Consider the following 15,508-nt stretch of genomic DNA (forward strand, 5'->3'; position numbering starts at 1 on the left):
TGGCTCTAGTTGCTTTGATTTAGTTTCTTGCATTTTAAGATTCCTTGCATGTTAAGTATAGTAGTTTAAATTCTCGTTTATGACTCACAACCCCAAAATCCTAACCAATATTGATGCACATGTTTGCCCATTCTCTTGAGGACGACCCCAGACCAATACTCTCAGTTACTTTATATTGGGGTTGACTTTGTGACACCTAAATCAAAATTTGATCGAAGGGAATTATATGTTGGTTTAGGACTATACTATGACATGATCTTTGCTATTGATGAAATTCTAGACCAACGGTAATTCTCATCTTTCAAATTTTTGGCGCCGTTGTCGGGGAATGGTTGCAACATGTGTTTTGATATTGGTTATGTGAATATGTGAATATTGTAGATAGTTTACTTGCTTTCATTAATTTGTTTTTTTTAGTTTAGATTTCCTTTATGCATGAGCTATGACTTCTAAGTTGAATGACTCAGTCTCAACCGAATTCTAGTTTAGCCGAGTTTGATCCCGAAATTGAAAGAACCTTGTTACATACTCGGCAAGCTACGCGGCGGTTGGATTACACGGCTAGTGACTTAGAGTCCACAACTCCCTATTCCTCTGTTGGTACTACTGATACATCTTTGTATACTACAGGTGAAAACCACATGGCAGAGCCACATAGGATTACCTTGCACGAACAAGGAGCACCGGATCTCATTCTTCAACCGTTGCAAGCTAGGTATCTGAATCTTGATCCGAATTTTGAGTTGAAGAATAGTCTGATTAACTTGCTCCCTAAGTATCATGGACTACCAGGCCAAGTCCCTATTAGGCACTTGAGAGACTTTCAAGTAGATTGTTCTACGGTCCGAAGGCATGGTGCCGATGAGATTGCTATATAGTTTTTGCTTTCCCTTTCTCTCTTGAGGGGTTAGCAAAAGAGTGGTTCAACTCCCAACCGGATGAAGTGGTGACTGAACGGGACCTATTGAGAAGAGAGTTCCTAGATAAGTTCTTTCCGCCGGAGAAGATCGACTACATCCGAAAGGAAATTTCCAGTATAATGCAAAAAGACCAAGAGACACTCTTTGAATATTAGACTCGATTTAAGAGGTTGTTGGAATCTTGTCCACATCATGGGTTAGACACTCACTTGCTCATTAGCTATTTCACTGGAGGTCTTTGTCCAGCGGATAAGAGATTGCTCATCGCCTCTAGTAGTGGTTCCTTTTCCAAGAATAAGACGGCGGCGGAAGCATGGAGTTTTATCAATAATGTCGCCGAAGCTATCCAACATGTGAAGGTGAGGAACAATCCTCCCAAGAGTGTGGTGGAAGCACCTCCTTCCGAATCGGTTTTGACTAAAGTACTTGGAGACATGACCACTCTCCTCACAGAGATTCGCAAAGAACAAAAGGCAATTCAATCAATCCAAGCCATCCAAGCCCCACCTCAAATCCTCCAACATGAAGGACCTCCTAGAGTATGTGGTTTATGCTCTAGTACCGCATGTTACACCGACCAATGTCATCAAGTCCAAGAGGATTACACTCTCGCGGTAGCCAACGTGAACTACAACAACCGTCCACCCTATCAATCTCAAGGTCAAAACAATTATTCTCATGGTAATAGTTCTAATCAAGGGTGGAGGGACAATTCTCAAGGGAACAACCACAACAACAACCAATCTTCTTCCCAATATCACAACAATACCAACCAAAACCACCATAACCAACCATACCAACACTCACAACAAAACCAAAACAACAACCATAGATACCAAACACCTCACCAAAGACAACAAACCAATCAACCTTCTTCTTCTTCCATTAACCAATGTGATGACTCTGACCGTGCACTCTATCAAGAGCAAGAGAGACTTAGGATTATGGTAGAAAAAAATGAGGAGAACACTAGGAACATCAATGCACAATTAGGTAACATGAGTGCTCAAACGTCCAACATAACTGAAATGCTTTCAAGGATGTCCCTACCTCCTACCAATAATACCAATACCAACCAAGTCTCTAGCTCATCCAACCTTCCTTCCCAACTTCTCCCAAACCCAAAGGGTAGCATCAACGCAATCACCTTGAGGAGTGGTACAACACTTGAGGAAGTTGAACCTAAGCCCATTAAGTTGGCAGAGGATGTTCCTAAGGTAGAAGTTGGTGAAACAATGGAGATAGATGAAGATGAAAAGGAGGAAGAAGTTGCAAAGGAAGAAGAAGAGCAATTGAGGGCCAAGGAACCGTTTCCTACAGTAGCCAAGAAGGCCAAGAAGCATGAGGAGCTTGATCCCAACATAGTGCAAATCTTCAAGAATGTGGAGGTAACAATTCCACTCTTTGATGCCATACATCAAGTTCCGAAATATGCTAAGTTCCTTAAGGATGTGTGCACTCATAAAGAGAAGATTGGTGGACTAGGGATGAATCTATTAGGCAATTCTGTTTCTTCTGTGATGGATGATTTTCCTGAAAAGTATAGTGATCCCGGTCCTTGCTTGGTATCTTGTATGATTGGTAAGATTCAACTTAAGGATTGCATGTGCGACTTTGGGTCGTGTGTGAGCATTATGCCATTCTCGATTTATGAGAAGTTGAACCTTACACCATTGAGGCAATCCGGAGCTAGGTTTATGCTTGCGGACAAGATTATAATTTCAGTTGTGGGTATTGCTGAGAATGTATTGGTGAGAATTCTGGACTTAATCTTTCTGGTGGATTTCTATATCCTAGAGACACCTCCCATTGATTCGGATAGGCCATCCTCCATCTTACTTGGTAGGCCATTCTTGAAGACATCCCGTTTTAAATTAGATCTATTTTTTAGGGATTACTCATTTGAAGCCAAAGGGAAGGTGGTGAAGTTCAAATTGGAGGAAACCATGAAGCAACCTCTAGAGGTACATTCAATTTTTGGTTGTCACATTTTTGAAGATGATGTGATTGAAGAACACCTTGGGAGTAATGATGAGATAAGTGTCAATAGGAATTTGGGTATAAAAGGAGTTAGCAAGGAAAAAGGGAAGGATCCATGACTTCCATATCCTCAAAGAAACAAGGCACCCAATCATGGTGCAATCGACAAGTGGAAGCATCTCCCCTTGAAGGACACTCTTGCCAAGGCCAACAAGAAGGACAAGATCGATGTCCTTGAGGATGTTCTAAAAAGATGATCTCAAGCTCATGACCGTCTAACTTAAGGACATTAAAGAAAAGTGCTAGGTGGGAGACACCCCACCATGGTAGGATCCTCCTTGTATATAGTTCTTGCATGTAGTTTTAGAGTCTTTGTTTGATTTTTGATTGTTTGATTTTATTGAGTTGTTTTTGTTTGATTTTGTTGAGCTTGATAGAATCTTCACGAGGATTTCATTGATCTTGGTTTGGTTAAATTGGCAATTTTGAAAAAAAATGCTTGATTTTGAGTATTTCCTGAAATTCTAAGTGATTTTGAAGTGCCTAGCCTTAATGAATGCCAAGATTGTGCTATAATTGTCTCCCTTATGTTGTTTAAAAAAAAAAAGGTCGTCCCACGCGTGAGCGTGGACGACGCGTACGCGTCAATGGTCATTTTCATAAACCCACGCCGCGGGCAATGTGTACGCATTGTTTGCTGATGTTGCAACTCATTATACAAAACCCAGAGAGTTACGCGAGTTTTGTGCTGCCTTTGTGCGAGGAGCACAATCTCACCCCACGTGTGCACGTCAGCTGACGCGTACGGAGTCCCCTTCCATTTCTGCTATCCACGCGTAAGCGTGGATGACACTCACGTGTCACTCGTTTTTCCTCTCTTCCACGCGTACGCGTAAACAAGGCGCGCGCGTCGAACGACTGACGCAGCTAGCAGGGCACGCTGCCCTGTTATCTCCATTTTCTTTCTTTCTTCTTCTCTTTCTTCCCTTCTTCTTATTTCTCCTTACTACCTCTTCTCCGCCCACCACCACCGGCGACTTCAACCACCGATGACTGCCACCTCCGGTGGTTCCACATTTTTCTCTCCTCTTTTATCTCTCCTCTATTTTCTCCTTCTTCTTCTCTTATTCTTATCTACACTCAACCTCACTCTCTCCCTCTTTCAAGGTCTTATTTCTCTTTTTCTTCTTTTATCCCTCTTTTAAAATTTTTCTTTACTATTGTATTTAATTACTCTATTCTCATTGTTCTTTGTTGCATTTTTAACTTTGTTGTTTGTTTGTTTGTTCACTCTTGTTTCTTTTCTTCCCTTTTATTTTCTTGTATGGGTGTTGAATCTCATTTACTTTTTGAATTGGTGGATTATTTCATTTCTCTTAACTTGTTTGTGCTATGGTAAATGACATTTTATTTTGGGGCATATCCCCTTGAACTCTTCAAACTTGCTTGTTATTTACAATTTACATAACAAGTGTTTGTGAAAAAGAGCCAATGACATCTTTGTTCATTGTTGACCTTTTTCTTTCAACTTGGTGCCTCCTTTTCACAACACTTGCACTACATGAGCATTGAGCATCATTTCCATGACTTTTCATCATCAATTGCTCATTGTTTGTGGTTTGCTATGCTTGTGGCGTCATGTAAGAATGAGTGGTTTAATGCTCTCTAACCCCATATTCTTCCATTTCTAGACTTCATTGTCTTGGAGTTAGTTGAGCGAAAGGTTTTCCTATGACCCCCACCTTTCTTGCATGTGTTTATCATTGTTGTTATTGATGCTTGAGTTTATTCTTCTCATGCTTTATACTTGCATGCCTCTCTCACTCTTGCATCTTATGCTAGTGATATGCCTCCATGATTATATTGTTACCTTGCTTATATGTTGTAGCTGTCATGTCTTCCGGACACTTTACTCCTTTGTGGCATTAATCTTCACTTGCATTGTATTAATTCCGGTTGTTGCCTCTCTGAGCTTAATGTTTTTCTCTTTTCCTCCTTTAAAAAGGGAAAGAAAAAGACCTCCAAAAAGCCATCTACAAAGAGAGCAACTCAAAGAACAACCGTCAAGGTGCAAATTCCTCAAGGGCCAAAACCACTTTCTAAGTGGTTAAAGAACTCTAGCCGCATTGATGAGGCAGAAAAGGAAGTTCCTGCAAGGTTCACCAATCCACCTACGGCAGAAACCAGCAATCCAACTCGGATCATGGCAAAGAAGTAATCAAGAGGTGAACAAGGATTCATCCTTGTCCCACCATCCTATGGCCATTGCGAGTAACACTCCCGGACCCACTCCGCTCATCATTGATAGCACGGAGGATCGTGCGAATTTCTAAGTGTGGGGAGGTCGTTTACCGACTTCCGTAGGTAACAACCCTTCTTTTCAACACCCAAATCTAAATTTTCTTTTGTTAATTAGGATAATTTGCATTGCATGGTTAGTTTTTGCATTTAAACACTTTTTGCATGGTAGTTGTTTCTTGTTAGGACTACTTGGTTAGGGTGATGATTTTTTTTCCAAGAAACCATTTTTAGGGCACCCTACCAATTTAAAAAAAATTGTGTTAAACTTGCTTGAAGGATTTAATTTTGGAAAAGTTTTTTGAGCTAAGAACACACAAGCATGTGAATTTTGACCCCAATTGCGTGGTTACATCATATAACCACTTATTTCCATTCTTGTGTGCATTGTTCTCTCTCTATGATTGCAATCCTTGATTTGTTTGATTCTATATATTCATTATTTTGTGTGTGAATGCATTTATATGATTGAGGCCGTTATTTCAATAGCTCACTTACCCAAATAGCCTTAACCCTTTTATCTACCATTGTTAACCAATTTTGAGCCTATGATAAACCCCTTTGTTCTTTAATTTAGCACATCAATACCCCTAAATGAAAAACAATAAATGTCCTCTGATTTGGATCCTTGATTAGTTTAGGCGAGTGAGGGTGTGTGTCATTTAAGCGGGAGGGAAGCTTGGGAACATCGGTAGAGGTAAAAGTGTATTTTCGTAATTTTCATTGAAAATATTGAAAACTGGGTGCATACTCATGTATTGAATATTTGAACCATATACATTGGCATCGTTTTATATAATTCATCAAAAGAGAAAAGCAAAAGAAAAATGATAGAAAAAATAAAAAAAATTTTAGAAAAAGAAATAGAAAAAAATAAAAGAAACAAAAATATATAGAAAAAGAAAGTAATAAAAAGGGGACAAAAATATATAGAAAAAACAATAAATGTCCTCTCGTTAATTTATTTTTAGTTTAGATTTCCTTTAATGCATGAGCTATGACTTCTAAGTTGAATGACTCGGTCCCAATAAAATTATAGCTTAGCGAAATTTGATCCCGAGATTGAAAGAACCTTGTTACACACTCGGCAAGTTAGGCGGCGGTTAGATTACACGGCTAGTGCTTCGGCCTCTCTTGAGGAACCTTCCGAAACACTAGACAGAACCGAGAGTGACTTAGAGTCCTCAACTTCCTATTCCTCTGTTGGCACTACTGATACATCTTTGCATCCTACAGGTGAAAACCACATGGCGGAGCCACGTAGGATTACCTTACACGAACAAGGAGCACCGGATCTCATTCTTCAACCGTTGCAAGCTAGGTATCCGAATCTTGATCCAAATTTTGAGTTAAAGAATAGTCTGATTAACTTGCTCCCTAAGTACCATGGACTACCGGCCCAAGACCCCATTAAGCATTTGAGAGACTTTCAAGTAGCTTGTTCTATGGCTCGAAGGCATGGTGCTGATGAGATTGCTATCATGGTTTTTGCTTTCCCCTTCTCTCTTGAGGGGTCAGCAAAAGAGTGGTTCTACTCCTAACCCGATGAAGTGGTGACTGAATGGGACCTATTGAGAAGAGAGTTCTTATCTAAGTTCTTTCCGCCGGAGAAGACCGACTACATCCGGAAGGAAATTTCCGGTATAATGCAAAGAGACAAAGAGACTCTCTATGAATATTGGACTCGATTTAAGAGGTTGTTGGAATCTTGTCCACATCATGGGTTAGATACTCACTTTCTCATTAGCTATTTCACTGGAGGTCTTTGTGCAGCCGATAAGAGATTGCTCACCGCCTCTAGTGGTGGTTCCCTTTCTAAGAACAAGACGGCGACGGAAGCATGGATTTTGATCAATGATGTCGCCGAAGCTACCCAACATGTGAGGGTAAGGAACAATCCTCCCAAGGGTCTGGTGGAAGCACCTCCTTTCGAATCGGTTTTGACCAAAGTGCTTGGAGACATGACCACTCTCCTCACGGAGATTCGCAAAGAAGAAAAGGCATTACAATTAATCCAAGCCATCCAAGCCCCACCTCAAATCCTCCAACTGGAAGGACCTCCTAGAGTATGTAGTTTATACTCTAGTACTACACATTACACTGACTAATGCCATCAAGTTCAAGAGGATTACACTCTTGCAGTAGCCAATAACTACAATAACTGTCTACCTTATCAATCTCAAGGCAAAAACAATTACTCTCATGGTAATAGTTCCAGTCAAGGGTGGAGGGACAATGCCCAGGAAGCAACTACAATCAAAGATGGAACCAAGGTAACTCATCTTCTCATTACCACAATAATAACCAACCTTCTTCTCAATATCACAACAATACCAACTAAAACCACCATAACCAACCATACCAACACTCACAACAAAACCAAAACAACAACCATAGATACCAAACACCTCACCAAAGACAACAAATTAATCAACCTTCTTCCTCTTCCACCAACCAAGGTGACGACTCTAATCGTGCACTCTACCAAGAGCAAGAGAGACTTAGGATTATGGTAGAGAAAAATGAGAAAAACACTAGGAATCTCAATGCATAATTTGGTAACATGAGTGCTCAATTATCCAACATAACCGAAATACTTTCAAGGATGTCCCTACCTCCTACCAACAATACCAACACCAACCAAGCATCTAACTTATCCAACCTTCCTTCCCAACCTCTCCCAAACCCAAAGGGTAGCATCATTGCAATCACCTTGAGGAGTGGTACAACGCTTGAGGAAGTTGAATCCAAGCCCATCAAGTTGGCAGAGGATGTTCCTAATGTAGAAGTTGGTGAAATAATGGAGATAAATGAAGATGAAAAGGAGGAAAAAGTTGCAAAGGAAGAAGAAAAGAAATTGAGGGCCAAGGAACCGAAGCAGAAGAGCAACTTAGAGGAACAAATTCCTATACCTTTTCCTACGTTAGCTAAGAAGGCCAAGAAGCATGAGGAGCTTGATCCCAACATAGTGCAAATCTTCAAGAATGTGGAGGTAACTGGTGTGCGAAATCGTGATCATTCCTTCCTTGGTAACGGCGCTAAAAACTCAATACGCACGTTCATGTTCTTAATTCTATTTCACAACTTTGTACAACTAACCAGCAAGTGCACTGGGTCATCCAAGTAATAAACCTTACGTGAGTAAGGGTCGATCCCACGGAGATTGTCGGCTTGAAGCAAGCTATGGTCACCTTGTAAATCTCAGTCAGGCGGATTCAACTGATTTTATGAATTGATAAGTAAAAGATAAATAAACTATAAAATAGGATAGTGGTACTTATGTAATTCATTGGTGAGAATTTCAGATAAGCGTATAGAGATGGTTTCGTCCCTCTGAACCTCTACTTTCCTGCTGTCTTCATCCAATCCTTCCTACTCCTTTCTATGGCAAGCTGTATGTTAGGCATCACCATTGTCAATGGCCACCTGTCCTCTCAGTTAAAATGGTCCAATGCGCTGTCACTGCATGGCTAATCATCTGTCGGTTCTCAATCATATTGGAATAGGATCCATTGATCCTTTTGCGTCTATCACTACGCCCAGCACTCGCGAGTTTGAAGCTCATCACAGTCATTCAATCCCTGAATCCTACTCGGAATACCACAGACAAGGTTTAGACTTTCCGGATTCTCAAGAATGGCCGTCCATGGGTTCTAACTTATACCACGAAGACATTAATAACTCGGACTCGGTCCCCTGTATTAGATATCCAAGAGATATCCATTCAATCTAAGGTAGAACGGAAGTGGTTGTCAGGCACGCGTTCATAAGTTGAGAATGATGATGACTGTCACGATCATCACATCCATCATATTGAAGTGCGAATGAATATCTTAGAAGCGGAACAAGTTGAATTGAATAGAAAAACAGTAGTACTTTGCATTAATCTTTGAGGAACAGCAGAGCTCCATACCTTAATCTATGGTGTGTAGAAACTCTACCGTTGAAAATACACAAGTGATAAATGTTCAGGCATGGCCGAATAGCCAGCCCTCCCAAAAGTCTAAGATAGCATAAAACTAATCAAAGATAATCCAAAGCTGTAAATACAATAGTAAAAATCCTATTTAAACTAAACTAGTTACTAGGGTTTACAGAAATGAGTAAATGATGCAGAAATCTACTTCTGGGGCCCACTTGGTGTGTGCTTGGGGTGAGCATTAAGCTTTACACGTGTAGAGGCTTCTCTTGGAGTTGAACGCCACTTTGTAACCTGTTTCTGGCGTTTAACTCCACTTTGCAGCATGGAACTGGCGTTCAACGCCAGTTTACGTCATCTATCCTTAATCAAAGTATGAACTATTATATATTTCTGGAAAGCCCTAGATGTCTACTTTCCAAAGCAATTGAGAGCGCGCCATTTGGAGTTCTGTAGCTCCAGAAAATCCACTTTCAGTGCAGGGAGGTCAGAATCCAACAGCATCTGCAGTCCTTCTTCAACCTCTGAATCTGATTTTTGCTCAAGTCCCTCAATTTCAGCCAGAAATTACTTGAAATCATAGAAAAATACACAAACTCATAGTAAAGTCAAGAAATTTGAATTTTAATTAAAAACTAATAAAAATATACTAAAAACTAACTAAATCATACTAAAAACTATGTAAAAACAATGCCAAAAAGCGTATAAATTATCCGCTCATCACAACACCAAACTTAAATTGTTGCTTGTCCCCAAGCAACTGAAAATCAAATAGGATAAAAAGAAGAGAATATACTATAAATTCGAAAATATCAATGAAACTTAGCTACAATCAGGTGACCGGGACTTGTAGCTTTTTGCCTCTTGAATAGTTTTGGCATCTCGCTTTATCCATTGAGGTTAAGAATGATTGGCATCTATAGGAACTTAGAGTTCAGAGAGTGTTATTAATTCTCCTAGTTCAGTATGTTGATTCTTTAACACAGCTACTTTATGAGTCTTGGCCGTGGCCCTAAGCACTTTGTTTTCCAGTATTACCACCGGATACATAAATGCCACAGACACATAACTGGGTGAACCTTTTCAGATTGTGACTCAGCTTTGCTAAAGTCTCCAATTAGAGGTGTCTAAGGTTTTTAAGCACACTCTGTTTTTGCTTTGGACCTTGACTTTAACTGCTCAGTCTCAAGTTTTCACTTGACACCTTCACGCCACAAGCACATGGTTAGGGACAACTTGGTTTAGCCGCTTAGGCCAGGATTTTATTCCTTTAGGCCCTCCTATCCACTGATACTCAAAGTCTTGGATCCTTTTTATTTACCCTTGCCTTTTGGTTTTAAGGGCTATTGGCTTTTTGCTCTTGCCTTTTGGTTTAAAGAGCTTTTGGCTTTTTCTGCTTGCTTTTTCTTTCTCTTTCTCTTTTTTTTTTGCTATTTTTTTTGCTATTTTTTTTTTGCAAGCTTTGTTCTTCACTGCTTTTTCTTGCTTCAAGAATCATTTTTATGATTTTTCAGATTATCAAATAACATTTCTCCTTTTCATCATTCTTTCAAGAGCCAACATATTTAACATTCATAAACAACAACTTCAAAAGACATATGCACTGTTCAAGCATTCATTCAGAAAACAAAAAGTATTGCTACCACATCAAAATAATTAAACTAGTTTCAAGGATGAATTCGAAACCATGTACTTCTTGTTCTTTTGTAATTAAAACAGTTTTCATTTAAGAGAGGTGATGGTTTCATATTTATAACTTTAAGGCATAGACACTTAGACACTAGTGATCATATAGTAAAGACACAAACATAAATAGAACATAAAGCTCAAAAATCGAAAAACAGGAAACTAAATAAACAAGGTGATTAAGGAATAAGTCCACCTTAGTGAGGGTGGCGTCTTCCTCTTCTTGAAGAACCAATGGTGCTTTTGAGCTCCTCTATGTCTCTTCCATGTCTTTCTTGCTCCTCCCTCATAGCTCTTTGATCTTCTCTAATTTCATGGAGGATGATGGAGTGCTCTTGGTGCTCCACCCTTAGTTGTCCCATATTGGAACTTAATTTACCTAGGAAAGTGTTGATTTGTTCCCAGTAGTTCTGTGGAGGAAAGTGCATCCCCTGAGGCATCTCAGGGATTTCATGGTGAGGAATCTCCTCATGCTCATGTTGAGGTCCATGATCTCTTATTTGCTCCATCCTTTTCTTAGTGATGGGCTTATCCTCTTCAATGAGGATATCTCCCTCTATGTCAATTCCAGCTGAATTGCAGAGGTGGCATATGAGGTGAGGAAAGGCTAACCTTGCCCAAGTGGAGGACTTGTCAGCTACCTTGTAAAGTTCTTGAGGTATAATCTCATGAACTTCCGCCTCCTCTCCAATCATGATACTATGGATCATGATGGCCCGGTCTATAGTAACTTCAGACCGGTTACTAGTAGGAATGATTGAGCGTTGAATGAACTCTAGCCATCCCCTAGCCACTGGTTTGAGGTCATGCCTTCTTAGTTGAACCGGCTTGCCTCTTGAGTCAATTTTCCATTGAGCTCCTTCCACACATATGTCCATAAGGACTTGGTCCAACCTTTGATCAAAGTTGACCCTTCTTGTGTAGGGGCGTGCGTTTTCTTCCATCATTAGCAAGTTGAATGCCAGCCTTACATTTTTCAGACTGAAATCTAAGTATTTTCCCAAACCATAGTAAGTCAATGCTTTGGATTTGGGTTCACACTTTGATCATAGTTCCTTGTGATCCATGCGTTTACATAGAACTCTTAAACCATTAGGATCCCGACTTGTTGAATGGGGTTAGTGAGAACTTCCCAACCTCTTCTTTGAATCTCAAGTCGGATCTCCAGATACTCATTCTTTTTGAGTTTGAAAGGAACCTCAGGGATCACTTTCTTCTTGGCCACAACTTCATAGAAGTGGTCTTGATGGACCTTAGAGATGAATCTCTCCATCTCTGATGACTCAGAGGTGGAAGCAATTGCCTTCCCTTTCCTCTTTCTAGAGGTTTCTCTGGCCTTAAGTGCCATGAATGGTTATGGAAAAATAAAAAGCTATGATTTTACCACACCAAACTTAAAATGGTTGCTCGTCCCCAAGCAAAAGAAGAAAGAAAGAAAGAAGTAGAAGAAGAAGAAAAATGGAGAAGAGGGAGAGAGAGATAGTTTCGGCCAAGGGGAAGAAGAGAGGGTTTTGTTGTGTGAAAATGAAGAGGGAATGAGGGTTTTATATAGGAGTGGGGAGGGGTTTAGGGTTTGGCTATTTAGGGTTGGGTTTGGGACGGAAATTATTTTGAATTTAGAGGTAGGTGGGGTTTTTGGGGAAGAGAGGATGGATGTGATTGGTGAAGAGGTGATGGGAAATAGTGATTGAGGTGATTGGTGAGGGGTATTTGGGGAAGAGAGTTATGAAAAGGTGTGAAGAGGAGAGAAGAAGTAGGTGGGGATCCTGTGGGGTCCACAGATCCTGAGAAAATCCTGTGGGGTCCACAGCTCCTGAGGTGTTTGAGGATTTCTCATCCCTGCACCTTTTAGACATGTAAAATGCTCTATATATGCAATCCTAGCGTTTAACGCCAGACTACAGCATGTTTCTGGCGTTAAACGCCACTTCCTTGCTTGTTTTGGGCGTTCAACGCCAGTCTGTAGCATGTTTTTGGCGTTGAACGCCAGTATGGTGCATGTTTCTGGCGTTAAACGCCAGTCTGATGCTTGTTTCTGGCGTTTAACGCCAGCTTTCCTCTGGGTGCAATCCTGGCGTTTAAATGCCAGACTGCTGCTTGTTTCTGGCGTTTAACGCCAGTTTCATGCTCTGTTCTGGCGTTAAACGCCAGCCAGATGCTCCTTACTGGCATTTAAACGCCAGTAAGCCCTTCCTCCAGGGTGTGCTATTTTCAATGCTGTTTTTCATTCTATTTTCGATTTTTCAGTATTTTTTGTGACTCCACATGATCATCAACCTAATAAAATATGAAATAACAAAGAAAAAATAAAATAAAAATGATTAAATAACATTGGGTTGCCTCCCAACAAGCGCTTCTTTAATGTCAATAGCTTGACAGTGAGCTCTCATGGAGCCTCACAAATAATCAGAGCAAGGTTGGGACCTCCCAACACCAAACTTAGAGTTTGGTTGTGGGGGTTCAACACCAAACTTAGAGTTTGATTGTGGCCTCCCAACACCAAACTTAGAGTTTGACTGTGGGGGCTTTGGTTGACTCTGCAGTGAGAGAAGCTTTTCATGCTTCCTCTCTATGGTTACAGAAGGAGATCCTTGAGTTTTAAATACAAGATTATCCTCATTCAGTTGAAGGATCAATTCTCCTCTGTCCACATCAATCACAGCTCTTGCTGTGGCTAGGAAGGGTCTTCCAAGGATGATGGATTCATCCTCATCCTTCCCAGTGTCTAGGATTATGAAATCAGCAGGGATGTAAAGGCCTTTAACCTTTACTAGCACGTCCTCTACTTGTCCATAAGCTTGTTTTCTGGAGTTGTCTGCCATCTCTAATGAGATTCTGCAGCTTGCACCTCAAAGATTCCCAGTTTCATAAGGAGGTTTAATGGAATCTCTATGGTCTCTAGATGAGTCTCAGAGTCTTTTGGTTCCTCAGAGGGAAACTCCTTATTGATCTCTGGACGTCCCAGGAGGTCTTCCTCACTGGGATTCACGTCCTCTCCCTTCCTTGTAGGTTCGGCCATGATGGTTAAATCAATGGCCTTGCACTCTCTTTTTGGATTCTCTTCTGTATTGCTTGGGAGACTATTAGGAGGTGTTTCAGTGATTCTTTTACTTAGCTGGCCCACTTGTGCTTCCAAATTTCTAATGGAGGACCTTGTTTCATTCATGAAACTTAGAGTGGCCTTAGATAGATCAGAGACTATGTTTGCCAAGCTAGATGGGGTCTGCTCAGAACTCTCTGTCTTTTGCTGAGTGGATGATGGAAAAGGCTTGCTATTGCTAAACCTGTTTCTTCCACCATTATTAAAGCCTTGTTGAGGCTTTTATTGATCCTTCCATGAGAGATTTGGGTGATTTCTCCATGAGTGATAATAGGTGTTTCCATAGGGTTCACCCATGTAATTCACCTATGCTATTGCAAGGTTCTCAGGATCATAAGCTTCTTCTTCAGAAGATGCCTCTTGAGTATTGTTGGATGCAGCTTGCATTCCATTTAGACTCTGAGAAATCATATTGACTTGCTGAGTCAATATTTTGTTCTGAGCCAATATGGCATTCAGAGTATCAATTTCAAGAATTCCCTTCTTCTGAGGCGTTCCATTACTTATAGGATTCCTCTCAGAAGTGTACATGAACTGGTTATTAGCAACCATGTCAATGAGTTCTTGAGCTTCTGCAGGCGGTTTATTTAGGTGAATGGATCCACCTGCAGAATGGTCCAATGACATCTTTGATAGCTCAGATAGACCATCATAGAATATATCCAAAATGGTCCATTCTGAGGACCTTATAATGTTGGCAACTTCATGGCCGTAGTCTTGTTCGTTGACTCCGAGGACGTAGGTTGGAATATCAGCACCCTTAGCAGGAGCAGTGATGATGACTTTCTTGGCACCGGCTTGGATGTGTTTTCCAGCACCAGGCCCATCCACAAATGCTCCAGTTCCCTGAATATCATCCAATCAAATTGAATCAAATCAAATCAAATCAAATCAAAGGAAGCACAGAATCCAAAAGGTCAAGACTTACCTCAATAACAATGTCAACTCCAAGCTCAGCCCAAGGAAGTTTAAGAGGATCCCTGTTTGAGACAACCTTAATGGGCTTACCATCCACGAAAATGGTTTGGTCATCCACTATTTTCACATCTGCTTTGAAAGTTCCCAGCATAGAATCATATTTAAGCAAGTGTGAGGCCTGCTTATGCAAATTAAATCACCATATGTTACTTACGTACGTGCTAATTACTGTCATTCATTTCATCTGAAATAATGCGAATACTTACATTCTTGACACCACCGCTGTCATTCACAACAACCACATCAAGGGGTGAGTCCTTGCGACCGTGCCAGCAGCGCAAGAAGTTTCTACCGATGCATCCAAAGCCATTGATAGCTACCTTCAACTTGGCCATTGTCTCTCCCCTCACAGGCCTTTATCCCGTTGTCTACTTTCAACTCACAATATTTAAAAAAAAAAAACGGAAAGAAAAAAAAATTGCTTAAATAAAAAGCTCAAATGGTTGATTAAGAAATGAACCTTGGGAGTGAGTTGAGAAGCCACAACATCAAAGAAGGAAGAATCTCTAGCATTAATGGCATGGGTAACACATGAACTTGATTTCAGCCCCGAGAACTCCATCACCTCAAGCCTCTGCTCATAATGAATCAAAGTGATGAATAAGAATAATAATTAAGATCGAACTA

General features: G+C 40.6%; 2 protein-coding genes across 2 annotated transcripts; one reads left to right on the forward strand and one right to left on the reverse strand.

Annotated features, from left to right (window-relative positions):
- On the forward strand, positions 459-3,019 carry LOC107607491. The gene is made up of 2 exons (XM_016309441.1): positions 459-877; positions 1,141-3,019. The coding sequence occupies exons 1-2, from the start codon at positions 459-461 to the stop codon at positions 3,017-3,019; spliced, it is 2,298 nt and encodes a 765-aa protein (XP_016164927.1).
- On the reverse strand, positions 7,364-15,485 carry LOC107608243 (glyceraldehyde-3-phosphate dehydrogenase B, chloroplastic-like). Its single transcript, XM_016310093.2, has 5 exons — positions 15,088-15,485; positions 14,832-14,999; positions 14,551-14,749; positions 7,840-7,975; positions 7,364-7,535 (listed from the first exon to the last, which is right to left on the reverse strand). Exons 1-5 carry the CDS (start codon positions 15,214-15,216, stop codon positions 7,364-7,366), a joined length of 804 nt encoding a protein of 267 aa, XP_016165579.2. The 5' UTR covers positions 15,217-15,485.

This window comes from Arachis ipaensis, chromosome B07 (genome assembly GCF_000816755.2).
Source record: "Arachis ipaensis cultivar K30076 chromosome B07, Araip1.1, whole genome shotgun sequence".
In the NCBI taxonomy this organism is placed as follows: domain Eukaryota; kingdom Viridiplantae; phylum Streptophyta; class Magnoliopsida; order Fabales; family Fabaceae; genus Arachis; species Arachis ipaensis.